Below are 27,347 nucleotides of genomic sequence, written 5' to 3' on the forward strand. Positions count from 1 at the left end.
GTTCCCCTTAGAGGTAAGATAGTGGCAAAAAGAGATAATACTAATGCTCTATTTTGTGGTAGTGTGGTCGAGCAGTAGGCTTATCCAAGGAGTAGTGTTAAGCACTTGTTGTACATACACAGACAATAAATGAGGTACACACACTCAGAGACAAATCCAGCCAATAGGTTTTTATATAGAAAAATATCTTTTCTTAGTTTATTTTAAGAACCACAGGTTCAAATTCTACATGTAATATCTCATTCGAAAGGTATTGCAGGTAAGTACTTTAGGAACTTCAAATCATCAAAATTGCATGTATACTTTTCAAGTTATTCACAAATAGCTGTTTTAAAAGTGGACACTTAGTGCAATTTTCACAGTTCCTAGGGGAGGTAAGTATTTGTTAGATTAACCAGGTAAGTAAGACACTTACAGGGCTTAGTTCTTGGTCCAAGGTAGCCCACCGTTGGGGGTTCAGAGCAACCCCAAAGTCACCACACCAGCAGCTCAGGGCCGGTCAGGTGCAGAGTTCAAAGTGGTGCCCAAAACACATAGGCTAGAATGGAGAGAAGGGGGTGCCCCGGTTCCGGTCTGCTTGCAGGTAAGTACCCGCGTCTTCGGAGGGCAGACCAGAGGGGTTTTGTAGGGCACCGGGGGGGACACAAGCCCACACAGAAATTTCACCCTCAGCAGCGCGGGGGCGGCCGGGTGCAGTGTAGAAACAGGCGTCGGGTTCGCAATGTTAGTCTATGAGAGATCTCGGGATCTCTTCAGCGCTGCAGGCAGGCAAGGGGGGGTTCCTCGGGGAAACCTCCACTTGGGCAAGGGAGAGGGACTCCTGGGGGTCACTTCTCCAGTGAAAGTCCGGTCCTTCAGGTCCTGGGGGCTGCGGGTGCAGGGTCTCTCCCAGGTGTCGGGACTTTGGATTCAAAGAGTCGCGGTCAGGGGAAGCCTCGGGATTCCCTCTGCAGGCGGCGCTGTGGGGGCTCAGGGGGGACAGGTTTTGGTACTCACAGTATCAGAGTAGTCCTGGGGTCCCTCCTGAGGTATTGGATCTCCACCAGCCGAGTCGGGGTCGCCGGGTGCAGTGTTGCAAGTCTCACGCTTCTTGCGGGGAGCTTGCAGGGTTCTTTCAAAGCTGCTGGAAACAAAGTTGCAGCTTTTCTTGGAGCAGGTCCGCTGTCCTCGGGAGTTTGTCTTTTCGAAGCAGGGGCAGTCCTCAGAGGATGTCGAGGTCGCTGGTCCCTTTGGAAGGCGTCGCTGGAGCAGGATCTTTGGAAGGCAGGAGACAGGCCGGTGAGTTTCTGGAGCCAAGGCAGTTGTAGTCTTCTGGTCTTCCTCTGCAGGGGTTTTCAGCTAGGCAGTCCTTCTTCTTGTAGTTGCAGGAATCTAATTTTCTAGGGTTCAGGGTAGCCCTTAAATACTAAATTTAAGGGCGTGTTTAGGTCTGGGGGGTTAGTAGCCAATGGCTACTAGCCCTGAGGGTGGGTACACCCTCTTTGTGCCTCCTCCCAAGGGGAGGGGGTCACAATCCTAACCCTATTGGGGGAATCCTCCATCTGCAAGATGGAGGATTTCTAAAAGTTAGAGTCACTTCAGCTCAGGACACCTTAGGGGCTGTCCTGACTGGCCAGTGACTCCTCCTTGTTGCTTTCTTTGTTCCCTCCAGCCTTGCCGCCAAAAGTGGGGGCCGTGGCCGGAGGGGGCGGGCAACTCCACTAAGCTGGAGTGCCCTGCTGGGCTGTGACAAAGGGGTGAGCCTTTGAGGCTCACCGCCAGGTGTCACAGCTCCTGCCTGGGGGAGGTGTTAGCATCTCCACCCAGTGCAGGCTTTGTTACTGGCCTCAGAGTGACAAAGGCACTCTCCCCATGGGGCCAGCAACATGTCTCTAGTGTGGCAGGCTGCTGGAACCAGTCAGCCTACACAAATAGTTGGTTAAGTTTCAGGGGGCACCTCTAAGGTGCCCTCTGGGGTGTATTTTACAATAAAATGTACACTGGCATCAGTGTGCATTTATTGTGCTGAGAAGTTTGATACCAAACTTCCCAGTTTTCAGTGTAGCCATTATGGTGTTGTGGAGTTCGTGTAAAACAGACTCCCAGACCATATACTCTTATGGCTACCCTGCACTTACAATGTCTAAGGTTTTGTTTAGACACTGTAGGGGCACAGTGCTCATGCACTGGTACCCTCACCTATGGTATAGTGCACCCTGCCTTAGGGCTGTAAGGCCTGCTAGAGGGGTGTCTTACCTATAGTGCATAGGCAGTGAGAGGCTGGCATGGCACCCTGAGGGGAGTGCCATGTCGACTTACTCATTTTGTTCTCACTAGCACACACAGGCTTGTAAGCAGTGTGTCTGTGCTGAGTGAGGGGTCTCTAGGGTGGCATAAGACATGCTGCAGCCCTTAGAGACCTTCCTTGGCATCAGGGCCCTTGGTACTAGAAGTACCAGTTACAAGGGACTTATCTGAATGCCAGGGTGTGCCAATTGTGGATACAATGGTACATTTTAGGTGAAGGAACACTGGTGCTGGGGCCTGGTTAGCAGGGTCCCAGCACTCTTCTCAGTCAAGTCAGCATCAGTATCAGGCAAAAAGTGGGGGGTAACTGCAACAGGGAGCCATTTCTTTACAGTAGCCATAAGAGTATATGGTCTGGGAGTCTGTTTTACACGAACTCCACAGCACCATAATGGCTACACTGAAAACTGGGAAGTTTGGTATCAAACTTCTCAGCACAATAAATGCACACTGATGCCAGTGTACATTTTATTGCAAAATACACCCCAGAGGGCACCTTAGAGGTGCCCCCTGAAACTTAACCCACTATCTGTGTAGGCTGACTAGTTCCAGCAGCCTGCCACACTAGAGACATGTTGCTGGCCACATGGGGAGAGTGCCTTTGTCACTCTGAGGCCAGTAACAAAGCCTGCACTGGGTGGAGATGCTAACACCTCCCCCAGGCAGGAGCTGTAACACCTGGCGGTGAGCCTCAAAGGCTCACCCCTTTGTCACAGCACCGCAGGACACTCCAGCTAGTGGAGTTGCCCGGCCCCCACTTTTGGCGGCAAGGCCGGAGAAAATAATGAGAACAACAAGGAGGAGTCACTGGCCAGTCAGGACAGCCCCTAAGGTGTCCTGAGCTGAGGTGACTAACTTTTAGAAATCCTCCATCTTGCAGATGGAGGATTCCCCCAATAGGGTTAGGATTGTGACCCCCTCCCCTTGGGAGGAGGCACAAAGAGGGTGTACCCACCCTCAGGGCTAGTAGCCATTGGCTACTAACCCCCCAGACCTAAACACGCCCTTAAATTTAGTATTTAAGGGCTACCCTGAACCCTAGAAAATTTGATTCCTGCAACTACAAGGAGGACTGCCTAGCTGAAAACCCCTGCAGAGGAAGACCAGAAGACAACAACTGCCTTGGCTCCAGAAACTCACCGGCCTTTCTCCTGCCTTCCAAATAACTCTGGAAGGCGTCGCTGGAGCAAAGGGACCAGCGACCTCTGAATCCTCTGAGGACTGCCCTGCTTCGACGACGACAAGAAACTCCCGAGGACAGCGGACCTGCTCCAAAAAGACTGCAACTTTATCCAAAGGAGCAGATTTAAAGACCCCTGCAACTCCCCGCAAGAAGCGTGAGACTTGAAACACTGCACCCGGCGACCCCGACTCGGCTGGTGGAGAACCAACACCTCAGGGAGGACCCCCGGACTACTCTACGACTGAGTACCAAAACCTGTCCCCCCTGAGCCCCCACAGCGCCGCCTGCAGAGGGAATCCTGAGGCTTCCCCTGACCGCGACTCTCTGAAACCTAAGTCCCGACGCCTGGAAAAGACCCTGCACCCGCAGCCCCCAGGACCTGAAGGACCGGACTTTCACTGCAGAAGTGACCCCCAGGAGTCCCTCTCCCTTGCCCAAGTGGAGGTTTCCCCGAGGAAGCCCCCCCCTTGCCTGCCGCGCTGAAGAGATCCCTTGATCTCTCATTGACTTACATTGCGAACCCGACGCTTGTTCTAACACTGCACCCGGCCGCCCCCGCACCGCTGAGGGTGAAATTTCTGTGTGGGCTTGTGTCCCCCCCGGTGCCCTACAAAACCCCCCTGGTCTGCCCTCCGAAGACGCGGGTACTTACCTGCAAGCAGACCGGAACCGGGGCACCCCCTTCTCTCCATTGAAGCCTATGCGTTTTGGGCACCACTTTGAACTCTGCACCTGACCGGCCCTGAGCTGCTGGTGTGGTAACTTTGGGGTTGCTCTGAACCCCCAACAGTGGGCTACCTTGGACCAAGAACTGAACCCTGTAAGTGTCTTACTTACCTGGTAAAACTAACAAAAACTTACCTCCCCCAGGAACTGTGAAAATTGCACTAAGTGTCCACTTTTAAAGTAGCTATTTGTGAATAACTTGTAAAGTATACATGCAATTGAAATGATTCAAAGTTCCTAATGTACTTACCTGCAATACCTTTCAAACAAGATATTACATGTTAAATTTGAACCTGTGGTTCTTAAAATAAACTAAGAAAAGATATTTTTCTATAACAAAACCTATTGGCTGGATTTGTCTGAGTGTGTGTACCTCATTTATTGTCTATGTGTATGTACAACAAATGCTTAACACTACTCCTTGGATAAGCCTACTGCTCGACCACACTACCACAAAATAGAGCATTAGTATTATCTATTTTTACCACTATTTTACCTCTAAGGGGAACCCTTGGACTCTGTGCATGCTATTCCTTACTTTGAAATAGCACATACAGAGCCAACTTCCTACAATGTGAAAGTGTTCCGATTTGATGTAGGTGTTTAGTATTCTGAGATCTAAGATTGGTCTCGGTGTTTTGTCTTTTTTTGGTATCAGAAAGTACAGTGAGTAAACTCCTGTGTTTCTTTGTGGACCTGGTACGAGTTCTATTGCGTCTTTTTGTAGTAATGCTTGAACTTCCAGATCTAGCAGGTCTAAATGCTGTTTTGACATATTCTGTGTTTTTGGTGGGACGTTTGGAGGGAGTTGGAGAAATTTATGCAATAACCATGCTGGATAATTGCTAAGACCCAAGTGTCTGTTATCTCCTCCCAAAATTTGTAGAACTGGCTTAGTCTTCCCCCCCACTGGTGTTGTGTGAAGGGGTTGAGTGACTTGTGAGTCACTGTTTGGTTGGCGGGGTTTTGGAACCCTGAAAATTTCCCCGGTTTCTAGGGAATTGTCCCCCTCTGTATTGGCCCCAAAGCCTCCCCTTTGGTACGGACCCTGGTAGGGAGACGGTGTTGTTTGTGAGGTACTAGCTTGTGTGGTTTGACTTCGAAACCCCCTTCTGAAGGTTGTTTTGCGAAACGTGCCAAAAGTGCCTCTGCCCTGCGGGGAATAGAGTGCGCCCATGGCCTTAGCTGTGTCAGTATCTTTTTTCAATTTCTCAATTGCCGTGTCCACTTCGGGTCCAAACAATTGTTGGTCATTGAACGGCATACTGAGCACTGCCTGTTGTATCTCAGGTTTGAAGGCGGATGTGCGCAACCATGCGTGCCTCCTTATGGTTACCGCGGTATTTATTGTTCTTGCAGCTGTATCCGCTGCATCCATAGAGGAACGTATTTGGTTGTTGGAGATATTTTGTCCCTCCTCAACCACTTGTTTTGCCCGTTTCTGGAATTCTTTGGGTAGATGCTCGATGAGATGCTGCATCTCGTCCCAATGGGCTCTGTCATATCGCGCTAGGAGCGCCTGCGAGTTAGCGATGCGCCACTGGTTTGCAGCTTGTACTGCAACCCTTTTCCCAGCTGCGTCGAATTTGCGGCTCTCCTTGTCTGGAGGTGGTGCGTCGCCTGATGTGTGCGAGTTGGCTCTTTTACGAGCTGCTCCTACGACAACTGAATCTGGTGGCAGTTGTGATGTGATAAAAGCAGGGTCTGTGGGCGGTGCTTTATATTTCTTCTCCACCCTTGGAGTTATTGCTCTGCTTTTGACAGGTTCTTTAAAGATCCGTTTAGCGTGCCTTAGCATTCCCGGGAGCATAGGAAGGCTTTGATAATTGCTATGGGTGGAGGAGAGGGTGTTGAAAAGGAAGTCATCCTCGACAGGCTCCGAGTGTAACGACACGTTATGGAACTCTGCTGCCCTAGCTACCACCTGTGCATACGCTGTACTGTCTTCAGGTGGTGAGGGCTTAGTAGGGTACTGTAAAGAAATGGCTCCCTGTTGCAGTTACCCCCCACTTTTTGCCTGATACTGATGCTGACTTGACTGAGAAGAGTGCTGGGACCCTGCTAACCAGGCCCCAGCACCAGTGTTCCTTCACCTAAAATGTACCATTGTATCCACAATTGGCACACCCTGGCATTCAGATAAGTCCCTTGTAACTGGTACTTCTAGTACCAAGGGCCCTGATGCCAAGGAAGGTCTGTAAGGGCTGCAGCATGTCTTATGCCACCCTAGAGACCCCTCACTCAGCACAGACACACTGCTTACAAGCCTGTGTGTGCTAGTGAGAACAAAATGAGTAAGTCGACATGGCACTCCCCTCAGGGTGCCATGCCAGCCTCTCACTGCCTATGCAGTATAGGTAAGACACCCCTCTAGCAGGCCTTACAGCCCTAAGGCAGGGTGCACTATACCATAGGTGAGGGTACCAGTGCATGAGCATGGTACCCCTACAGTGTCTAAACAAAACCTTAGACATTGTAAGTGCAGGGTAGCCATAAGAGTATATGGTCTGGGAGTCTGTCAAACACGAACTCCACAACACCATAATGGCTACACTGAAAACTGGGAAGTTTGGTATCAAACTTCTCAGCACAATAAATGCACACTGATGCCAGTGTACATTTTATTGTAAAATACACCACAGAGGGCACCTTAGAGGTGCCCCCTGAAACTTAACCGACTATCTGTGTAGGCTGACTAGTTTTAGCAGCCTGCCACAAACCGAGACATGTTGCTGGCCCCATGGGGAGAGTGCCTTTGTCACTCTGAGGCCAGTAACAAAGCCTGCACTGGGTGGAGATGCTAACACCTCCCCCAGGCAGGAATTGTCACACCTGGCGGTGAGCCTCAAAGGCTCACCTCCTTTGTGCCAACCCAGCAGGACACTCCAGCTAGTGGAGTTGCCCGCCCCCTCCGGCCAGGCCCCACTTTTGGCGGCAAGGCCGGAGAAAATAATGAGAAAAACAAGGAGGAGTCACTGGCCAGTCAGGACAGCCCCTAAGGTGTCCTGAGCTGAGGTGACTCTAACTTTTAGAAATCCTCCATCTTGCAGATGGAGGATTCCCCCAATAGGGTTAGGATTGTGACCCCCTCCCCTTGGGAGGAGGCACAAAGAGGGTGTACCCACCCTCAGGGCTAGTAGCCATTGGCTACTAACCCCCCAGACCTAAACACGCCCTTAAATTTAGTATTTAAGGGCTACCCTGAACCCTAGAAAATTAGATTCCTGCAACTACAAGAAGGACGGCCTAGCTGAAAACCCCTGCAGCGGAAGACCAGAAGACGACAACTGCCTTGGCTCCAGAAACTCACCGGCCTGTCTCCTGCCTTCCAAAGATCCTGCTCCAGCGACGCCTTCCAAAGGGACCAGCGACCTCGACATCCTCTGAGGACTGCCCCTGCTTCGAAAAGACAAGAAACTCCCGAGGACAGCGGACCTGCTCCAAAGAAAAGCTGCAACTTTGTTTCCAGCAGCTTTAAAGAACCCTGCAAGCTCCCCGCAAGAAGCGTGAGACTTGCAACACTGCACCCGGCGACCCCGACTCGGCTGGTGGCGATCCAACACCTCAGGAGGGACCCCAGGACTACTCTGATACTGTGAGTACCAAAACCTGTCCCCCCTGAGCCCCCACAGCGCCGCCTGCAGAGGGAATCCCGAGGCTTCCCCTGACCGCGACTCTTTGAACCTAAAGTCCCGACGCCTGGGAGAGACCCTGCACCCGCAGCCCCCAGGACCTGAAGGACCGGACTTTCACTGGAGAAGTGACCCCCAGGAGTCCCTCTCCCTTGCCCAAGTGGAGGTTTCCCCGAGGAATCCCCCCCTTGCCTGCCTGCAGCGCTGAAGAGATCCCGAGATCTCTCATAGACTAACATTGAAAACCCGACGCTTGTTTCTACACTGCACCCGGCCGCCCCCGCGCTGCTGAGGGTGAAATTTCTGTGTGGACTTGTGTCCCCCCCGGTGCCCTACAAAACCCCTCTGGTCTGCCCTCCGAAGACGCGGGTACTTACCTGCAAGCAGATCGGAACCGGGGCACCCCCTTCTCTCCATTCTAGCCTATGTGTTTTGGGCACCACTTTGAACTCTGCACCTGACCGGCCCTGAGCTGCTGGTGTGGTGACTTTGGGGTTGCTCTGAACCCCCAACGGTGGGCTACCTTGGACCAAGAACTGAACCCTGTAAGTGTCCTACTTACCTGGTAAAACTAACAAAAACTTACCTCCCCCAGGAACTGTGAAAATTGCACTAAGTGTCCACTTTTGAAACAGTTATTTGACAATAACTTGAAAAGTATACATGCAATTTTGATGATTTGAAGTTCCTAAAGTACTTACCTGCAATACCTTTCGAACAAGATATTACATGTTAAATTTGAACCTGTGGTTCTTAAAATAAACTAAGAAAAGATATTTTTCTATATAAAAACCTATTGGCTGGATTTGTCTCTGAGTGTGTGTACCTCATTTATTGTCTATGTGTATGTACAACAAATGCTTAACACTACTCCTTGGATAAGCCTACTGCTCGACCACACTACCACAAAATAGAGCATTAGTATTATCTATTTTTACCACTATTTTACCTCTAAGGGGAACCCTTGGACTCTGTGCATGCTATTCCTTACTTTGAAATAGCACATACAGAGCCAACTTCCTACATTGGTGGATCAGCGGTGGGGTACAAGACTTTGCATTTGCTGGACTACTCAGCCAATACCTGATCACACGACAAATTCCAAAATTGTCATTAGAAATTGATTTTTGCAATTTGAAAAGTTTTCTAAATTCTTAAAAGACCTGCTAGGGCCTTGTGTTAGATCCTGTTTAGCATTTCTTTTAGAGTTTAAAAGTTTGTAAAAGTTTGAATTAGATTCTAGAACCAGTTGTAGATTCTTAAAAAGTATTCCAACTTTTAGAAGCAAAATGTCTAGCACAGATGTGACTGTGGTGGAACTCGACACCACACCTTACCTCCATCTTAAGATGAGGGAGCTAAGGTCACTCTGTAAAATAAAGAAAATAACAATGGGCCCCAAACCTACCAAAATACAGCTCCATGAGCTTTTGGCAGAGTTTGAAAAGGCCAACCCCTCTGAGGGTGGCAACTCAGAGGAAGAGGATAGTGACTTGGAGGAAAATTCCCCCCTACCAGTCCTATCTAGGGAGAACAGGGTCCCTCAAACCCTGACTCCAAAAATAATAGTCAGAGATGCTGGTTCCCTCACAGGAGAGACCAACACCTCTGAAATCACTGAGGATAACTCCAGTGAAGATGACCCCCTGTTAGCCAGGATGGTCAAAAGATTGGCTTTGGAAAAGCAGCTCCTAGCCATAGAAAGGGAAAGAAAAGAGATGGGCCTAGGTCCCATCGATGGTGGCAGCAACTTAAATAGGGTCAGAGATTCTCCTGACATCCTAAAAATCCCCAAAGGGATTGTAACAAAATATGAAGATGGTGATGACATCACCAAATGGTTCACAGCTTTTGAGAGGGCTTGTGTAACCAGAAAAGTAAACAGATCTCACTGGGGTGCTCTCCTTTGGGAAATGTTCACTGGAAAGTGTAGGGATAGACTCCTCACACTCTCTGGAAAAGATGCAGAATCTTATGACCTCATGAAGGGTACCCTGATTGAGGGCTTTGGATTCTCCACTGAGGAGTATAGAATTAGATTCAGGGGGGCTCAAAAATCCTCGAGCCAGACCTGGGTTGATTTTGTAGACTACTCAGTAAAAACACTAGATGGTTGGTTAACTGGAAATGAAGTGTGTGACTATGTTGGGCTTTATAATTTGTTTATGAAAGAACACATTCTAAGTAACTGCTTCAATGAAAAGTTGCATCAGTATCTGGTAGACCTAGGTCCAATTTCTCCCCAAGAATTGGGAAAGAAGGCAGACCACTGGGTCAAGACTAGGGTAACCAAAACTTCCACTGGGGGTGACCAAAAGAAAGGGGTTACAAAAACTCCCCAGGAGAAAGTGGGTGACACTAGAAACAAAGAAAAAGAGTCCTCTGTAGGCCCCCAAAAACCAGAACAGGTGGGTGGGCCCCAAGACACAACCCAAAACAAAGGTGGGTACCAGGGTAAGAACTGGGATGCCACTAAGGCATGGTGCCACAACTGTAAACAGTCTGGGCACCACACCAAGGACACTTCTTGTCCCAAAAACAAACCCCAGAACAAAATTCCAGGGGTAACCAGTGTAGCCATGGGAGATGACTCCTCAGATGAGGAGGTCTTCATAGCCTTCAACTGGAAACAGGGCCCAACAGGTGAGTTGGAGATTCCAGAGGGAAGTAGACACTTCCACCACCTACTGGTGAATGGAATCCCCACCACTGCCCTGAGAGACACTTGTGCCAGTCACACTATTGTGCATGACAGGCTGGTGCTCTCAAACCAGTACATCCCAGGTGAGACTGCCAGGGTAAGAGTTAGCCTAGACCGGGTCACTAAGAGGCCTGTGGCTTTAGTACCCATAGAAGTGGGTGGCACTCTTAGCTGGAGAAGGGTAGTAGTCAGTACAGACCTCCCCCTTGATTGTCTCCTTGGAAATGACTACCCAGAGGTTAGTCAGAGCCCAAGAGAGGAACTGGTCCAGTGCCAGTCCTCTCCCAAGGATTCTGGAAGTCCTGCCTCTGCAGTAAATGCAAGCAGGCCCCAGAAGAAGAAGAAAAGAAAACAGAGTAGGAAGGGTGGACAACCTTTAGCCAAGGTTACAGCAAGCCAAGGAGATTCTGCTCCAGTAGGGGAGAACTCCAAAAATGGCCCTGATAAAGTCCAACCTGACCCACAAGAAGTCCTGGCTAGTCAGGCAACTGTTAAACCTGAGTGGGTGGCTCCTCAGCTAACAGAAGAAAGAGTGGAGGAAGGGTGTTTACTACAAGATGTGGTAACCCCCCACTCTAATACAGCAGACAGGCAACCTGAACCCAAAGAGGCCTGTAACTTAGCCCCTTCCCTTTTAGGTGAAGAGCTAAAGGTGTGGTTCTGGGCACTGACAGCTGTCAGTGGCCTCTGCTGGGTGTTAGCCTTTATGGCTGCACTATCCTTAGCATGGTGGTCTGACCCCATGCCAAATAGCAAGTTAGGCCCCCTGACCCTATTGGTCATGGTGGGGTTACTCCAGCTCTGGGTAACCTCTCTGGGTAAGCTAGGGGTAACCCTGGCCAAGATAAGGTTAGCAGAGGTGGATACCTCTAAGACCAAAATAGAAAGAATGGGTGGAGACATTGAAGAGGCAGACAAGAGGCAATTCAGACTAGGTCCTAACACTGTGGAAGTAGGTCAGTTCCCCAAAGGGAATGACCTGAACAGAAGGATGTAAGGCAGAGTAGGCCCTGCAACTAACCAGCCTATTTCTCCTACTCTTCCTCGCCTGACAGACTAGGAAGACTCTCCCAGCTTGGGCTGAGTCTCCTGGCCTGTGGGCTGGGGGGGGCTTGTGTAAAGAAATGGCTCCCTGTTGCAGTTACCCCCCACTTTTTGCCTGATACTGATGCTGACTTGACTGAGAAGAGTGCTGGGACCCTGCTAACCAGGCCCCAGCACCAGTGTTCCTTCACCTAAAATGTACCATTGTATCCACAATTGGCACACCCTGGCATTCAGATAAGTCCCTTGTAACTGGTACTTCTAGTACCAAGGGCCCTGATGCCAAGGAAGGTCTGTAAGGGCTGCAGCATGTCTTATGCCACCCTAGAGACCCCTCACTCAGCACAGACACACTGCTTACAAGCCTGTGTGTGCTAGTGAGAACAAAATGAGTAAGTCGACATGGCACTCCCCTCAGGGTGCCATGCCAGCCTCTCACTGCCTATGCAGTATAGGTAAGACACCCCTCTAGCAGGCCTTACAGCCCTAAGGCAGGGTGCACTATACCATAGGTGAGGGTACCAGTGCATGAGCATGGTACCCCTACAGTGTCTAAACAAAACCTTAGACATTGTAAGTGCAGGGTAGCCATAAGAGTATATGGTCTGGGAGTCTGTCAAACACGAACTCCACAACACCATAATGGCTACACTGAAAACTGGGAAGTTTGGTATCAAACTTCTCAGCACAATAAATGCACACTGATGCCAGTGTACATTTTATTGTAAAATACACCACAGAGGGCACCTTAGAGGTGCCCCCTGAAACTTAACCGACTATCTGTGTAGGCTGACTAGTTTTAGCAGCCTGCCACAAACCGAGACATGTTGCTGGCCCCATGGGGAGAGTGCCTTTGTCACTCTGAGGCCAGTAACAAAGCCTGCACTGGGTGGAGATGCTAACACCTCCCCCAGGCAGGAATTGTCACACCTGGCGGTGAGCCTCAAAGGCTCACCTCCTTTGTGCCAACCCAGCAGGACACTCCAGCTAGTGGAGTTGCCCGCCCCCTCCGGCCAGGCCCCACTTTTGGCGGCAAGGCCGGAGAAAATAATGAGAAAAACAAGGAGGAGTCACTGGCCAGTCAGGACAGCCCCTAAGGTGTCCTGAGCTGAGGTGACTCTAACTTTTAGAAATCCTCCATCTTGCAGATGGAGGATTCCCCCAATAGGGTTAGGATTGTGACCCCCTCCCCTTGGGAGGAGGCACAAAGAGGGTGTACCCACCCTCAGGGCTAGTAGCCATTGGCTACTAACCCCCCAGACCTAAACACGCCCTTAAATTTAGTATTTAAGGGCTACCCTGAACCCTAGAAAATTAGATTCCTGCAACTACAAGAAGAAGGACGGCCTAGCTGAAAACCCCTGCAGCGGAAGACCAGAAGACGACAACTGCCTTGGCTCCAGAAACTCACCGGCCTGTCTCCTGCCTTCCAAAGATCCTGCTCCAGCGACGCCTTCCAAAGGGACCAGCGACCTCGACATCCTCTGAGGACTGCCCCTGCTTCGAAAAGACAAGAAACTCCCGAGGACAGCGGACCTGCTCCAAAGAAAAGCTGCAACTTTGTTTCCAGCAGCTTTAAAGAACCCTGCAAGCTCCCCGCAAGAAGCGTGAGACTTGCAACACTGCACCCGGCGACCCCGACTCGGCTGGTGGCGATCCAACACCTCAGGAGGGACCCCAGGACTACTCTGATACTGTGAGTACCAAAACCTGTCCCCCCTGAGCCCCCACAGCGCCGCCTGCAGAGGGAATCCCGAGGCTTCCCCTGACCGCGACTCTTTGAACCTAAAGTCCCGACGCCTGGGAGAGACCCTGCACCCGCAGCCCCCAGGACCTGAAGGACCGGACTTTCACTGGAGAAGTGACCCCCAGGAGTCCCTCTCCCTTGCCCAAGTGGAGGTTTCCCCGAGGAATCCCCCCCTTGCCTGCCTGCAGCGCTGAAGAGATCCCGAGATCTCTCATAGACTAACATTGAAAACCCGACGCTTGTTTCTACACTGCACCCGGCCGCCCCCGCGCTGCTGAGGGTGAAATTTCTGTGTGGACTTGTGTCCCCCCCGGTGCCCTACAAAACCCCTCTGGTCTGCCCTCCGAAGACGCGGGTACTTACCTGCAAGCAGATCGGAACCGGGGCACCCCCTTCTCTCCATTCTAGCCTATGTGTTTTGGGCACCACTTTGAACTCTGCACCTGACCGGCCCTGAGCTGCTGGTGTGGTGACTTTGGGGTTGCTCTGAACCCCCAACGGTGGGCTACCTTGGACCAAGAACTGAACCCTGTAAGTGTCCTACTTACCTGGTAAAACTAACAAAAACTTACCTCCCCCAGGAACTGTGAAAATTGCACTAAGTGTCCACTTTTGAAACAGCTATTTGACAATAACTTGAAAAGTATACATGCAATTTTGATGATTTGAAGTTCCTAAAGTACTTACCTGCAATACCTTTCGAACAAGATATTACATGTTAAATTTGAACCTGTGGTTCTTAAAATAAACTAAGAAAAGATATTTTTCTATATAAAAACCTATTGGCTGGATTTGTCTCTGAGTGTGTGTACCTCATTTATTGTCTATGTGTATGTACAACAAATGCTTAACACTACTCCTTGGATAAGCCTACTGCTCGACCACACTACCACAAAATAGAGCATTAGTATTATCTATTTTTACCACTATTTTACCTCTAAGGGGAACCCTTGGACTCTGTGCATGCTATTCCTTACTTTGAAATAGCACATACAGAGCCAACTTCCTACAGGTACGACTCAGGGCTATTGTCTGATACTGGGACGTCAGAGATCCCACGCATCCTGGTCATCTTGACTCATAGTGGTATAAGCTGGTGAATGTGACGGAGTCTGTGCCGGTGATGTATGAGTTACCGGTGGTGGAGAGGGTGGTGGAGTTACCTTCTTTACCACTTTTGCTAGGGGTGTCTTTTCTTGTGGTTGGAAATAGAGTTTCCTTTTCCTCCTGATTGGGGGAAGAGAGCTGATCTTCCCTGTACCACTTTGTATGAAGATCCGCTTTTGGGTGTGGTCTACATCTGTGGTTTGTAAATCTTCCTCAAACCTGTGTTTGCGCATTTGGGAGGACAGTGATTGTTCCTCTGAGTACGAACTGACTGTTGGTTCGGTTGCTGGTCGTTTAGGCACCGAAACCGTGTCTTTTGTTGTTTTCGGCTCAGACGAGATTTTCCTCTTTTTTGGTGTCGAACTTTCTCGGCGTCGACCATAGTCGGTGCCGCTGTGTCTGTGCCGAGTAGCCTCGGTGGTGCTGTCTCGGTGTCGACCCTTTTCTGCAGCACTTTCTCGGTCCCGAGATTGCTGCGTGCCTGTGTCTCGACCAGAGTCGGACGACCTCGGCACCAGTTCGCCTTTTTTCGGTGCCGATGGACGGTCACCTACTTTATGGGTTGAGCCATGGCCTGTTGGCAGTGGCGTCCCCTGGGCTTTGTCTGTTTTCCCGTGTGGTGCTTGCTTCGACGTCTTACTCACGGTTTCTTCGACGTCGAATTCTTCCGAGTCCGATTCATGGAAGGAGAAGGCTTCTTCTCCCTGTTCCTCGAACCCTCGTTCTCCTTTCGGCGTGGACGCCATCTGCAACCGTCTGGCTCTTCTGTCACGGAGCGCTTTTCTCGACCGAAACGCTCGACAGGCACAAGTTACAGACCAAATGTTGGTCTGTATAGGGATATTTACTGTGGCATTTAGGACAGAAGCGGAACGGGGTCCGTTCCATCAGTGTCGATGTTGCACGCGGTCGGGCCGACCAGGCCCCGACGGGGGATCGAAATTATCCCGAAGGGCTACCGGAGCTCTTCAGGATTCGGTGTCGATTCTAATCTAACCCGATACCGAACGAAACAATACCGACGTAGTTTTCCGAAGTTATGACTATCTTTCCGTCCCGAAACACGGAGCGAAAAGGAACACGTCCGAACCAGAAGATGGAGTCGACGCCCATGCGCAATGGAAACAAAGGAGGAGTCCCTCGGTCTCGTGACTTGAAAAGACTTCTTCGAAGAAAAACAACTTGTAACACTCCGACCCAACACCAGACGGCGGACTATGCACAGCATGTGTATCTGCAGCTACACATGCCACCGAACGCACTATTTCAAAGTAAGGAATAGTATGCACAAAGTCCAAGGGTTCCCCTTAGAGGTAAGATAGTGGCAAAAAGAGATAATTCTAATGCTCTATTTTGTGGTGGTGTGGTCGAGCTGTAGGCTTATCAAAGGAGTAGTGTTAAGCACTTGTTGTACACACACAAGCAATAAATGAGGAACACACAGTCAGACAATTCCAAGCCAATAGGTTTTTGTATAGAAAAGGAAAATGTCCCTTACCCAGTGTACATCTGTTCGTGGCATTAGTCGCTGCAGATTCACATGCTGTGCATAGTCCGCCGTCTGGTGTTGGGCTCGGAGTGTTACAAGTTGTTTTTCTTCGAAGAAGTCTTGGAGTCACGAGACCGAGGGACTCCTCCCACTTTGGTTCCATTGCGCATGGGCGTCGACTCCATCTTCAATTGTTTTCCCCGCAGAGGGTGAGGTAGGAGTTGTGTATGCTAGTAATAGTGCCCATGCAATGGAATGAATACGTATGTACCAAATGAAGGTTAAAGTAATATATTTACAAAATGTACAAATGTTGAAGATATATTTCAAAACGGCTACAGGCTCCCGGGGAGGCGGGTGGGCGCATGTGAATCTGCAGCGACTAATGCCACGAACAGATGTACACTGGGTAAGTGACATTTTCCGTTCGGTGGCATGTGTAGCTGCAGATACACATGCTGTGCATAGACTAGTAAGCAGTTATCTCCCCAAAAGCGGTGGTTCAACCTGAAGGAGTTGAAGTTGTTTGAAATAAAGTTCTTAGTACGGCTTGCCCTACTGTGGCTTGTTGTGCAGATAACACATCTACACAGTAGTGTATAGTAAATGTATGAGGCGTAGACCATGTTGCTGCCTTACATATTTCGTTCATTGGAATATTTCCTAGAAAGGCCATAGTAGCACCTTTCTTTCTGGTTGAGTGTGCCTTTGATGTAATAGGCAGCTCTCTCTTTGCTTTAAGATAGCAGGTTTGGATGCACCTAACTATCCATCTGGCAATACCTTGTTTTGAAATAGGATTTCCTGTATGAGGTTTTTGAAAGGCAATAAATAGTTGTTTTGTCTTTCTAATTACTTTTGTTCTGTCAATGTAGTACATTAGTGCTCTTTTGATGTCTAATGTATGTAGTGCTCTTTCAGCTATTGAATCTGGCTGTGGGAAGAACACTGGTAATTCTACTGTTTGATTTAAGTGGAACGGTGAGATAACCTTCGGTAAGAATTTTGGATTTGTTCTTAGAACTACTTTATTTTTGTGTATTTGAATAAATGGTTCTTGTATGGTAAACGCCTGTATTTCACTTACTCTTCTTAAAGATATGATGGCAATGAGAAATGCAACTTTCCATGTTAAGTATTGCATTTCACAAGAATGCATGGGTCCGAAAGGTGGACCCATGAGCCTTGTTAAGACAATGTTGAGGTTCCATGAAGGAACAGGTGGTGTACTTGGTGGTATAATTCTCTTTAGGCCTTCCATAAACGCTTTAATGACAGGTATTCTAAACAGGGAAGTTGAATGAGTAATTTGCAGGTAAGCAGATATTGCGGCAAGATGTATTTTTATGGAAGAGAAAGCTAGATTGGATTTTTGCAAATGTAGTAAATATCCTACTACATCTTTTGGAGAAGCATGCAATGGATGAATTTGATTATTAAGGCAGTAACAAACAAATCTTTTCCATTTACTTGCATAGCAGTGTCTAGTGGAAGGTTTTCTAGCTTGTTTTATGACCTCCATACATTCTTGTGTGAGGTCTAAGTGTCCAAATTCTAGGATTTCAGGAGCCAAATTGCTAGATTCAGTGATGCTGGGTTTGGATGCCTGATCTGTTGATTGTGTTGTGTTAACAGATCTGGTCTGTTGGGTAGTTTGACATGAGGTACTACTGACAGGTCTAGTAGTGTCGTATACCAAGGTTGTCTTGCCCATGTTGGTGCTATTAGTATGAGTTTGAGTTTGTTTTGACTCAATCTGTTTACTAGATATGGAAGGAGAGGGAGAGGGGGAAAAGCGTACGCAAATATCCCTGACCAATTCATCCATAGAGCATTGCCTTGGGAGTACCTGTGTGGGTACCTGGATGCGAAGTTTTGGCATTTTGCGTTTTCTTTTGTTGCGAATAGATCTATTTGAGGTGTTCCCCAAATTTGAAAGTAAGTGTTCAGTATTTGGGGGTGAATTTCCCATTCGTGGACTTGTTGGTGATCCCGAGAGAGATTGTCTGCTAGTTGGTTCTGGACCCCTGGAAAAAATTGTGCTATTAGGCGAATATGGTTGTGAATTGCCCAATGCCATATTTTTTGTGTTAGGAGGCACAACCGTGTCGAGTGTGTGTCCCCCTGTTTGTTTAAATAATACATTGTCGTCATGTTGTCTGTTTTGACAAGAATGTATTTGTGGGTTATCATGGGTTGGAATGCTTTCAACGCTAGAAATACTGCCAACAGTTCTAAGTGATTTACGTGAAACTTCCTTTGATGTATGTCCCATTGTCCTTGGATGCTGTGTTGATTGAGGTGTGCTCCCCATCCCTGCCATGGAAGCATCTGTTATAACGTATGTTGGCACTGGGTCTTGGAAAGGCCGCCCTTTGTTTAAATTTGTACTGTTCCACCATAGAAGCGAGATGTATGTTTGGCGGTCTATCAACACCAGATCTAGAAGGTGACCCTGTGCTTGTGACCATTGTGATGCTAGGCACTGTTGTAAGGGCCGCATGTGCAACCTTGCGTATGGGACAATTGCTATGCATGAAGACATCAAGCCTAGGAGTTTTAATACCATTTTTGCTATTATCTTTTGTGTTGGATACATGGCCTGTATTAACTTGTGAAATGTTTGAACTCTTTGTGGACTTGGAGTGGCTATCCCTTTTGTTGTGTTGATAGTCGCTCCTAAGTATTGCTGTGTTTGACACGGCAAAAGGTGTGACTTTGCATAGTTGATGGAGAAACCCAACTTGTGAAGGATTTGTATAACATAATTTGTGTGATGTGAACACTTTGTTAGCGTGTTGGTCTTGATTAACCAATCGTCTAAGTAAGGGAACACGTGTATTTGCTGTCTTCTGATATGTGCAGCTACTACTGCTAGGCATTTTGTAAAGACTCTTGGCGCAGTTGTTATTCCGATTGGCAACACTTTGAATTGGTAATGTATTCCCTTGAATACGAACCTTAGGTATTTCCTGTGCGAAGGATGTATTGGTATATGGAAATACGCATCTTTTAGATCTAATGTTGTCATGTAGTCTTGCTGTTTGAGCAGTGGGATTACGTCTTGTAATGTGACCATGTGAAAGTGGTCTGATTTGATGTAGGTGTTTAGTGTTCTGAGATCTAGTATTGGTCTCAGAGTTTTGTCTTTTTTTGGTATTAGAAAGTACAGTGAGTAAACTCCTGTGTTCTTTTGTTGACGTGGTACTAGTTCTATTGCGTCCTTTTGCAGTAATGCTTGAACTTCTAGTCCTAGAAGGTCTATATGCTGTTTTGACATATTGTGTGTTTTCGGTGGGACGTTTGGAGGGAGTTGGAGAAATTCTATGCAATAACCATGTTGGATAATTGCTAAGACCCAAGTGTCTGTTGTTATTTCCTCCCAAGATTTGTAGAACTGGCTTAGTCTTCCCCCCCACTGGTGTTGTGTGAAGGGGTTGTGTGACTTGTGAGTCACTGTTTATTTTGAGGGGTTTTGGGACCTTGAAATTTTCCCCGGTTTCTTGGGAATTGGCCCCCTCTGTATTGTCCCCGAAAACCTCCCCTTTGATATTGTCCCTGGTAGGTAGGTGGTCTTGTTTGTGAGGTGCTGGTTTCTGTGGCTTGACCTCGAAACCCTCCCCTAAAAGGTGTTTTACGAAATGTGCCTCTGCCCTGCGGGGAGTAGAGTGCGCCCATGGCTTTGGCTGTATCGGTGTCCTTTTTTAATTTTTCGATTGCAGTGTCGACCTCCGGCCCAAACAATTGCTGTTCGTTAAACGGCATATTGAGCACAGCCTGTTGTATTTCGGGTTTGAACCCAGATGTGCGCAGCCATGCGTGCCTTATTGTGACTGCAGTATTTATTGTCCTTGCAGCTGTATCTGCTGCATCCGTGGAAGACCGTATCTGACTGTTCGAGATACGTTGTCCCTCTTCCACCACTTGTTGCGCACGTTTTTGGAGCTCTTTGTTCGATGAGATGTTGCATCTCATCCCAATGAGCCCTGTCGTATCTCGCCAGGAGTGCTTGCGAGTTGGCGATGTGCCACTGATTTGCCGCTTGCGCTGCAACACTTTTTCCCGCTGCATCAAATTTGCGGCTCTCCTTGTCCAGAGGTGGTGCGTCGCCTAATGTATGCGAGTTGGCTCTCTTACGAGCTGCACCCACAACTACTGAGTCTGGTGTCAGTTGTGATGTAAGAAAAACAGGGTCTGTGGACGGAGCCTTGTATTTTTTCTCCACCCTTGGAGTTATGGCTCTGCTTTTAACTGGCTCCTGAAATATCTGTTTTGAGTGCTTTAGCATTCCTGGAAGCATGGGAAGGCTTTGATAATGGCTATGGGTGGAGGACAGGGAGTTAAAGAGGAAGTCATCCTCAATAGGCTCCGAATGTAGCGAAACATTATGGAATTCGGCTGCCCTAGCTACCACCTGTGCATATGAAGTACTGTCCTCAGGTGGTGACGGTTTAGTTGGGTACGACTCCGGGCTATTGTCAGATACTGGAGCGTCGTAGAGGTCCCATGCATCCGGATCATCCTGGCTCATTGTGGTATGAGCTGGTGAGTGTGTTAATGGTGGAGTTTGTGCCGGTGATGCATGAGTTGATGGTGGTGGAGAGGGTGGTGGAGTTACCTTCTTTACAACCTTTGCTTGTGGTTGCCTGTCTCCTTGCTGGAAGTCAAGTTTCCTCTTTCTTTTGATTGGGGGAAGAGTGCTAATCTTCCCTGTATCCTTTTGAATAAAAATCCGCTTTTGCGTGTGATCTGGCTCTATTGTTTGTAATTCCTCCTCAAATCTGTGTTTCTTTAGTTGGGAGGACAGTCCCTGTTCCTCTGAGTAGGAACTAGTTTTCGGTTCGGTTGCTGGGTGTTTCGGCACCGAAACCGTGTCTCTGGGTTTTTTCGGCTCCGACAAGATCTTTTTTCTTTTCGGCGTCGTGCCTTCTCGGTGCCGACCAACTTCGGTGCCGCTGTGTCGTTGCAGAATTTTTTCTGCGTCACTCTCTCGGTCCCGAGATTGCTGCGTGCCGGTATCTCGACCGGAGTCGGATGACTTCAACAGCAGCTCGCCCTTTTTCGGTGCCGATGGACGGTCACCTACTTACCGGGTTAAGCCATGGCCTGTTGGCGGTGGCGTCCCCTGGGCTTTGTCAGTTTTTTCTTGTGTTTTATGTTTCGACGTCTTACTCACGGGTTGGTTGTTCTTCGACGTCGAATTCTTCGGAATCCGACTCGTGGATGGATAAAGTTTCTTCTTCCTCCTCCTCCTCGAAACGTTGTTGTCCTGTCGGCGTGGACGCCATCTGCAACCTCCTGGCTCTTCGGTCTCTGAGTGTTTTTCTCGACCGAAACGCGCGACAGGCTTCACACGTATCCTCCTTGTGCTCGGGGGACAGGCACAAGTTACAGACCAAATGTTGATCCGTATAAGGATATTTACTATGGCATTTAGGACAGAATCGGAACGGGGTCCGTTCCATCAGTCTCGATGTTGCACGCGGTCGGGCGACCGGGCCCCGACGGATGATCGAAATTACCCCAAAGGGCTACCGGAGCTCTTCAAGATTCGGTGTCGATTTGTTGTAACTAACCTGATACCGAGCGAAACAATACCGCCGATTTTTTCCGCGATTCTGACTAACTTTCTGACCCGAAACACAGAGCGAAAAGGAACACGTCCGAACCCGACGGCGGAAAGAAAACAATCGAAGATGGAGTCGACGCCCATGCGCAATGGAACCAAAGTGGGAGAAGTCCCTCGGTCTCGTGACTCAAAAAGACTTCTTCGAAGAAAAACAACTTGTAACACTCCGAGCCCAACACCAGACGGCGGACTATGCACAGCATGTGTATCTGCAGCTACACATGCCACCGAACATATATTTTCTTAGTTTATTTTAAGAACCACAGGTTCAAGATTTAAATGTAATACTTCCAATGCAAAATAGCATATACAGTTTTCACATAAATCACATATAGCTATTTTAAAACTAGACACTTAGTGCAATTTTCAACAGTTCCTGGGGGGAGTAAGCATTTGTTAGTTTTTTGCAGGTAAGTAAACCACCTACGGGGTTCAAGTTTGGGTCCAAGGTAGCCCACCGTTGGGGGTTCAGAGCAACCCCAAAGTTACCACACCAGCAGCTCAGGTGCAGAGGTCAAAGTGGTGCCCAAAACGCATAGGCTTCAATGGAGAAGGGGGTGCACCGGTTCCCGTCTGCCAGCAGGTAAGTACCCGTGTCTTCGGAGGGCAGACCAGGGGGGTTTTGTAGGGCACGGGGGGGGGGGGGGGGGGGGGACACAAGTCCACACAGAAAGTACACCCTCAGCGGCACAGGGGCAGCCGGGTGCAGTTTGCAAACAAGCGTCAGGTTTGTAATAGAAATCAATGGGAGACCAAGGGGTCTCTTCAGCGATGCAGGCAGGCAAGGGGGGGGCTCCTCGGGGTAGCCACCACCTGGGCAAGGGAGAGGGCCACCTGGGGGTCACTCCTGCACCGGAGGTCTGATCCTTCAGGTCCTGGGGGCTGCGGCTGCAGTGTCCCTACCAGGCATCGGGTTCTTAGAAGCAGGCAGTCGTGGTCAGGGGGAGCCTCGGGATTCACTCTGCAGGCGTCGCTGTGGGGGCTCGGGGGGGCAACTGGCTACTCACGGTCTCGCAGTCGCCGGGGAGTCCTCCCTGAAGTGATTGTTCTCCACAAGTCGAGCCGGGGGTGTTGGGTGCAGAGTGCCAAGTCTCACGCTTCCGGCAGGAAACACGAGTTGTTTCAAAGTTGCTTCTTTGTTGCAAAGTTGCAGTCTTTGGTGAACAGAGCTGCTGTCCTCGTGAGTTCTTGGTCCTTCTAGATGCAGGCAAGTCCTGAGGCTTCAGAGGTCGCTGGTCCCTGTGGAAAGTGTCGCTGGAGCAGTGTCTTTAGAAGTGGGGAGACAGGCCGGTAGAGCTGGGGCCAAAGCAGTTGGTGTCTGTCTTCTCTGCAGGGTTTTTCAGCTCAGCAGTCTTCTTAGGTTCCAGGAATCTGAGTCCCTAGGTTCTGGGGAGCCCCTAAATACTGAATTTAGGGGTGTGTTTAGGTCTGGGGGTTAGTAGCCAATGGCTACTAACCCTGACTGAGGGTGGCTACACCCTCTTTGTGCCTCCTCCCTGAGGGGAGGGGGGCACATCCCTAATCCTATTGGGGGAATCCTCCATCTGCAAGATGGAGGATTTCTAAAAGTTAGAGTCACCTCAGGACACCTTAGGGGCTGTCCTGACTGGCCTGTGACTCCTTGTTTTTCTCATTATCTCCTCCGGCCTTGCCGCCAAAAGTGGGGCCGTGGCCGGAGGGGGGGCAGGCAACTCCACTAGCTGGAATGCCCTGGGGTGCTGTAACAAAGGGGGTGAGCCTTTGAGGCTCACCGCCAGGTGTTACAGTTCCTGCAGGGGGAGGTGATAAGCATCTCCACCCAGTACAGGCTTTGTTACTAGCCACAGAGTGACAAGGGCACTCTCCCCATGTGGCCAGCAACATGTCTCGAGTGTGGCAGGCTGCTAAAACCAGTCAGCCTACACGGGTAGTCGGTTAAGGTTTCAGGGGGCACCTCTAAGGTGCCCTCTGGGGTGTATGTTACAATAAAATGTACACTGGCATCAATGTGCATTTATTGTGATGAGAAGTTTGATACCAAACTTCCCAGTTTTCAGTGTAGCCATTATGGTGCTGTGGAGTTCGTACATGACAGACTCACAGACCATATACTCTTATGGCTACCCTGCACTTACAATGTCTAAGGTTTTGCTTAGACACTGTAGGGGCATAGTGCTCATGCACCTATGCCCTCACCTATAGTATAGTGCACCCTGCCTTAGGGATGTAAGGCCTGCTAGAGGGGTGACTTGTAGGCAGTGTGAGGTTGGCATGGCACCCTGAGGGGAGTGCCATGTCGACTTAGTCATTTTATCCCCACTAGCACTCAAGCTGGCAAGCAGTGTGTCTGTGCTGAGTGAGGGGTCCCCAGGGTGGCATAAGATATGCTGCAGCCCTTAGAGACCTTCCCTGGCATCAGGGCCCTTGGTACCAGGGGTACCAGTTACAAGAGACTTACCTGGATGCCAGGGTGTGCCAATTGTGTAAACAAAAGTACAGGTTAGGGAAAGAACACTGGTGCTGGGGCCTGGTTAGCACGCCTCAGCACACTTTCAAATCAAAACTTAGCATCAGCAAAGGGAAAAGGTCAGGGGGTAACCATGCCAAGGAGGCATTTCCTTAAACCAACTTTCCAGATGCTGGTCTGTGTACAGGTACTTCGCGTGGAACCGAGGACAATCAGAATGAAGTCTGATTCATGAGGCTTCCATGCGGTCGGCCCGAATTGGGCCCACGCCTCGAAGGGCGAACAAAGTTGTTTTCTCAACGGTACTGCTGTGTCAATGGAGGGATATTAACCCGATCAATACAGTACAGACGAAAAGTGTGAGTTTTCCGAATCGATATCTCGGAGCGAGAGGAAACACGTCCTAACCACACAGCGGAAAGAAAACTAACAATGGAGTCGATGACCATGCACAATAGAACCGAAGAGGAGTCACTCGATCCCGTGACTTGAAAACACTTCTTCGAAGAAAAACAACTGGTAACACTAGATGGCGGAATAATGCATGGCATGTGTATCTGCAGCTACACATGCCATCGAACATATATACACACACACAACCCAAGCACGGCTTGATTGCAATTATTCTAATTTAAAAAAATGCTAAAGTGTAGTTTTCTTTCTTTACACCAATTAGAAAAACTCAAAATGCTCAGTTAAAAGATCCCAAACTATTCCAAAAGTTATAGAAAAATCTAAACTAAAGCAGCTGAAAACAAATGCATATTTGATAAAGACCTCACCAAAACCCCTAATATTATTGAATTTACAGTGCCTACCTTCACTCCTACAATTGTATTTAGAGCCTACATTTACTCCCGAGACCTCATAGCATAAACAACCTTTGTTTTGTACCCAACTTAACGGTACTCATTTTTCTGTCACAAAGATAAAAGGCGGAGTGAACAAGTAAACCACTTGGTTAAAGAAGTCCCTTGCAATGATACATTAGTCTTCTAAAGCCACTAGTTACAGAATGACTAGTTTAAAAAAAAAAAAAAAAAAAAAAAGCACACATTGAGGCCTCACCAAAACATCTCACACTAGAATCTAAAGAAGGCCAGGGCTTACCTTTTCTTTCAGTTGTGGAACTAGTAAAGTGGGATTTGTAAACTCAAAGGAGCTCTACTAGTTCTGAAACAGGCAAGGAACAGCTTAAAATGTTTACAAAGGAAAACAAAATGGCAGGTTAATCCCAATTTAACCATAAATCTTTATTTGCAGCTTTGAGATTATTCTGCAACATCTGCAGATTATAAAACAGAATTGTACACATGCTATATTTATTATATGGCCCTATCGTAGGATACATCACCTAATCTTTTGCTGACCAAGAGACTCATTTTAACCATTTTTCCTTACTCTCCAGCCAACAAGTACAAATGCAAATGCAAATCAGACAACTGTGCGCCATTAGCATTAACAAAAACAACTTACTGAAAAAATAAAGATAAGTTAATTTCTGTTTTGCAAGACCTTGAGATAAGTCAATGGAGCTGTTCACAATATATCTACTCACTACACAATTTCAGGATGGGGGAGTGGACTTGAACAGATACAAAGAGGTTCAACAGTAAAGGAACGCTGCATCAAATACATTAATGAAATGCATTAAAGTGGAACCCAAAAAGCAATAGTTAAGTTCCGCATTTTATTTACCATGGTAATAAACTGGGCAGAATTCCAAAGAGAGTAGGCCACAGCTTGTACAAATGGGACAAGCAAGAACTATGGTAACTTTTCTGATTCCATTCTCACTGTGCAGTAACTTGATGTGGGCTTAACTAGGCATCATTTGTAAATTCAAATGGACCCCTCAAATCTATTGGCGGAACACAGCAGTCATTAACTTTTGAATATCTTGCTGCTTCTTTCACCCTACGTTTTCTTATATATACTATGCCAACTAAAATGTAACTACAATTCCTATTATGTACCTCCCCCACCCCTAAGATCAAATACTAGCAGGCCGCGTTTTCAGTAGCTGTGTATGCTCTCATGCAATCAGTTCTTAAAGCTAAAGAAAAAGTGGTAAAATGGTACTTCAGATAAGCTGTTAAAAAAAATAAAAAATAAAAGAGTAAGGCAGCTAAATCCTAAAGTGAAACTGTGGTAGAGTTATGCAGCACCACACACATTTAACAGAACAAACATTTTTAACTCACTTTGCCATGGTAACGGTGCATTGGAGGACATACTGTTGGGGGGTGGAGCTTGTTGTTGCTGTTGCCAGGGAGGCAATGGCCCTGAAGGTGTCTGTCCACCAGGTGGAGGTGGGGGAGGTGGCGGTGGCAGCATTCCCATGTGAGTAGGATGCATCATCCCTGCATGCAGAAATCAAAGTACAGTTGGTAAGCGTACAATTTGAAATTTTAAAATCAGGTTGGAGCCATAGCTAACAGCAAGACCTGCTGCAAAACACAACTATCTGCACAATCCTACCTGGTCAGTTCATATAAACCAACCTGCCCCAACAGAAAGCTAAGTTTTTACAGTGATCCAGGTAGACACAAGGAACACAATATATTATTTCACACAACATTCTGACTTAGTTGACTGCAAGTCTTTCTTCTGAGCATTGCAAAACCTTGAATTTCATGAAGATACATTGAATGTTATATGTGACAATTGCAGATCACAGTATCACCTCCTAAGCACATCCAGAAACCACAAGTCACCAACACCAAACATTTTAGTGATTCACCTACCCATCTGATGATGGCCAGACTGGTGTGGAGCTTGATTCATCGGTAGCGGAGGGGGCTGCATCCAAGGTGGAAGTGGTCCACTTGGGTTTTGAGAGGACTGGTGCCCTCCTATACTGGGCATGGGATGACTAAAACTGTGCTGTCCACTGTGGCCTCCCGGGTTCGTACTGCTGCTCTGCATTCCATATGGCCTGCTTTCGGAGGGTGCAGAGTTCATCCATGGTGGGCGATTCTAATATGGGCATGAATGATTAAGTACAAATTACAACTTTAATTTCACATGAGAAATAGCTTTCCAACATTGACATTCGTAACAATGAACAATCCTGCACTGTCAACAGTTGAGCAGAGGTGGAGTGGCAGAATCTACAACACTTCACTTTTGATAGATATTTGATAGCACTTAGTAATAAGAAAGACAATTTGAAACTATCATAAGAAGTCTGTACTACTCCCCTAGAAAAAGGTTCCCACAATACAGCACAACTGTTTTTCCTTTCTGAATTGGGTTCCATTGACCATGCATACCTTGCACGTCTTGCAGTCTAGGTTAGGCCCATGACTATGGGGAAGGTTCCCATGTTTGAGACCCGTTAGGTACATAACTGAA

At 48.2% G+C, this 27,347-nt stretch overlaps 1 protein-coding gene across 4 annotated transcripts in view; it reads right to left on the reverse strand.

Annotated features, from left to right (window-relative positions):
• SF1 (splicing factor 1) overlaps positions 1 to 27,347 on the reverse strand; it is a 183,723-nt gene that overhangs the window by 48,779 nt on the left and 107,597 nt on the right. For all 4 annotated transcript variants that reach the window (XM_069208007.1, XM_069208010.1, XM_069208008.1 and 1 more), the window contains exons 10-11: positions 26,738 to 26,969; positions 26,195 to 26,353 (exon numbers count right to left, since the gene is read on the reverse strand). In XM_069208007.1, the coding sequence (XP_069064108.1) occupies positions 26,195 to 26,353; positions 26,738 to 26,969 (391 nt within the window). The remainder of the gene's footprint in view (positions 1 to 26,194; positions 26,354 to 26,737; positions 26,970 to 27,347) is intronic.

The sequence above is a fragment of the Pleurodeles waltl genome, chromosome 9 (genome assembly GCF_031143425.1).
Source record: "Pleurodeles waltl isolate 20211129_DDA chromosome 9, aPleWal1.hap1.20221129, whole genome shotgun sequence".
Classification (NCBI taxonomy): Eukaryota; Metazoa; Chordata; class Amphibia; order Caudata; family Salamandridae; genus Pleurodeles; species Pleurodeles waltl.